This window comes from Frankliniella occidentalis, unplaced genomic scaffold (genome assembly GCF_000697945.3).
Source record: "Frankliniella occidentalis isolate FOCC.00 unplaced genomic scaffold, Focc_3.1 Scaffold169, whole genome shotgun sequence".
NCBI classification, from domain to species: domain Eukaryota; kingdom Metazoa; phylum Arthropoda; class Insecta; order Thysanoptera; family Thripidae; genus Frankliniella; species Frankliniella occidentalis.
Genome location: NW_026267295.1, coordinates 16,494 through 19,151, shown reverse-complemented (window position 1 = coordinate 19,151; position 2,658 = coordinate 16,494). Strand labels below are relative to the sequence as shown.

Genomic DNA, 2,658 nt, shown 5'->3' with positions numbered 1-2,658 from the left:
CCCCCAAACGCGTGACGTAATATGTGGACGACCCCTTAGTACTAGATCTAGTGCACGTGTGTACTGCAGAAAGGCGTGGTCAACGACTGGGATAGGCAACCCGCCTGCACGCCTGCATGCGGTACAGTATACAGTGCGCGGGGCCACCTCACCTTTGCGGTTGGAGTTTTATGCCTGCAGGCCTACGTGAAAATGCAGTGAGGAGAACGCGACGCGCGACGTATCATAGCCCTACACAAGGTGCTATTTATTGTTGGCAGAAACACTGTCAGGCGTGTCAATCACGGTGCAAAAGTCACAGATGCACCTTTCTGCTGAACGGTTCGCGCGCGTGATAATGTGATAATTTGAGCGAGACAGTCATTGGAAGGAAAAGGGGGAGGAGGGGGGGAATGCACCTCGCACACGACGCGTCGCATTCACCCCGCAAGCAAGCTCCGCTGCACCTGTTAGATTTATGGCCCGCGCCCCCCAAAAGAGCTGCAGTGTCTGTCCAAGACAAAAGCTGGCGTCGCGGAGCGCCTCGCCACGCATGCCACGGCTATTACAGGAGGCAATGTGCGCCTTTATTCTCTACCCCCCTGACTCATTCAGCGGAGGGCGTCGTAGACTCCATCATTTTTGACCGTGTCAAGCGCTTCAGGTGGGACATCTTTTATGAAAAGATGGCGTTTCCGAGGAGGTCCTCGCGTCGTCGTCCAGCGCGGAGAATCCAGAAAGTAAATAAATCTACACTTGAGTGTCTTTAAACGTTGGCCTCGGGTTTTAAGAAACTCTATAGACAGCGCTAAAGAAAGGGGTGCAAAACGCATTACACTCAACCAATTGTCATCACCAATTACCACCAAAATATTATTCGAATTGAAATTTAATTAACTCTTTCCTCTTTTGTGCTCCGAGAGTACTGTAGGTGCGTGACTGAACCACCCACTAAAACTGTGTAAGACACAGAATGTGCACATGGCAGAGGCAGCATAGGCCCTTGGAAGCCTTTGATCTGGCCTACTTATGATAAGTGGACAGTCGGAGAATATAAAACGATTCACATTATATAATGCTGTACCACAAGACAGAAAAAAGTGTGACGATGATAATGTACTGTATTTGACGTGATGATTTTACGGCTCTGAGGCTGGTTTGCGTGCAGCGCAAGACTTTACCGGCTTTACGAGCTACCTGCACGAGCTTCCACGAATGCAGCACCCGCGTACCTACCCGGGTATACCCGCGTGGTTGCACAGCAGTGTAGTACGAGCAGTACTGGTAGGACTCGAATAACAAATGAACCAAAGAACGATGGTACAATAAAGTGAACAGAGCGGGCGACCAGATGCGAACGATACAACCGTGGGAGGGGAGAGGAGGAAAGAAGGAAGGGGAGAAGAGAGCGAAGAAGAGTTGAGCAGTATGCAGGGGAAGGCACGGTGTACGGAGTGCACGCCGGGTACAGTATATCGGGTGTCCAGCCACTTGCCCACACCCATGGTCCAGACAGACAGACAGACAGACAGACAGACAGACAGACAGACAGACAGACAGACAGACAGACAGACGGACGGACGGACGGACGGACGGACGGACGGACGGACGGACGGACGGACGGACTTTGGCAACGCCCCCCTGCTGTACGAAATATTGGATGTCCTGTAACATGCCCCGCCTTGGCCAAAAGATATGCGGGGGAGGAGGGCCGGGCCGGGCCCCTCCCCTCCGGTGGCCCAGCCGGTGGCTGGCGACACTGTCACCCTGTCGCTCCCCCCACCCCCTCCTCCCCGCGCGTCCTTCGCAGGGAGGCTGGTGTGCGGTGCGGTGCGGTGCCGCCCGCCCGGGCCCGGGCTCCTCCGCTTGGGGTAGGGGGAGGGGTCTGCAGGAGCTGCGCCAGGGCCGGGCGGCCGAGCGCGCCAGCGAGGGGCGAGGCGAGGGCGAGGGCGAGCCCCGTCGCCGTCAGTCTGATGCAGAGCTTCGCCGGGGACGGACGTGCGGGAAGGGACGGGAACTTTAGGGCCGCGAACTCCAGTGCACCCGCACGTGCACGGGAGCCCATGACACGAACGTGACGCACCGTGTGCCTGCCAGTGACCGCCGTGACGAGGTGTGACGTCCCCCTCCAGAACGACGTGACGACGACCGCAAGCCGCGATGGCTCCGAGCTGGATTACTACCACCCTGCTGCTGCTGGCGACCGCTGGACTCACCGGTTAGTAACATAGTGTAATAAGTCGTAGTTGGCGAGTCAAGTGAAGGACTGAGCGTTTATGCTGTGAACGTTGCTCGGAGTTTTGCGAACCACCCCCGCGCACGGGGAGCGCAGCCCGGCCACGACGTGACGTGACCAGAAGAGCAGTGCTCCCTCTGCTTAGATGTAATGAGCGACAGTTAAAGTAGTTCCAGCTGCTCCTCGTCCCTTAGGAATCGCTCGCCACTCCACTTCTATTGAAAGGTTCAGGTAATCGGATTGTTCAACGGTATACCAGGAAACTGTGAGGTTGTCACCCTGCCCGGAGTGCTTGTCGTCAAGGCTCGAGCCAGCTTAAGCGCCTGCTTATAAATTTGAAGTTTCGAAAATCGGGGCATAATTGTCTTCCTGGACGCTGCCGCCGAACGCTGTACGTACCGATGCCTGTGCTCGGTTCGCCGTTGTGCCCCGCCGTGCTGTGC

At 56.5% G+C, this 2,658-nt stretch overlaps 1 protein-coding gene across 1 annotated transcript in view; it reads left to right on the top strand.

Annotated features, from left to right (window-relative positions):
• Window positions 1-1,897: 1,897 nt before the first annotated feature.
• LOC113203374 (protein APCDD1-like) overlaps window positions 1,898-2,658 on the top strand; it is an 11,703-nt gene continuing 10,942 nt past the window's right edge. The window contains exon 1 of the mRNA XM_026418064.2: window positions 1,898-2,197. Within this exon, the coding sequence (XP_026273849.1) occupies window positions 2,140-2,197 (58 nt within the window). The 5' untranslated portion in view covers window positions 1,898-2,139. The remainder of the gene's footprint in view (window positions 2,198-2,658) is intronic.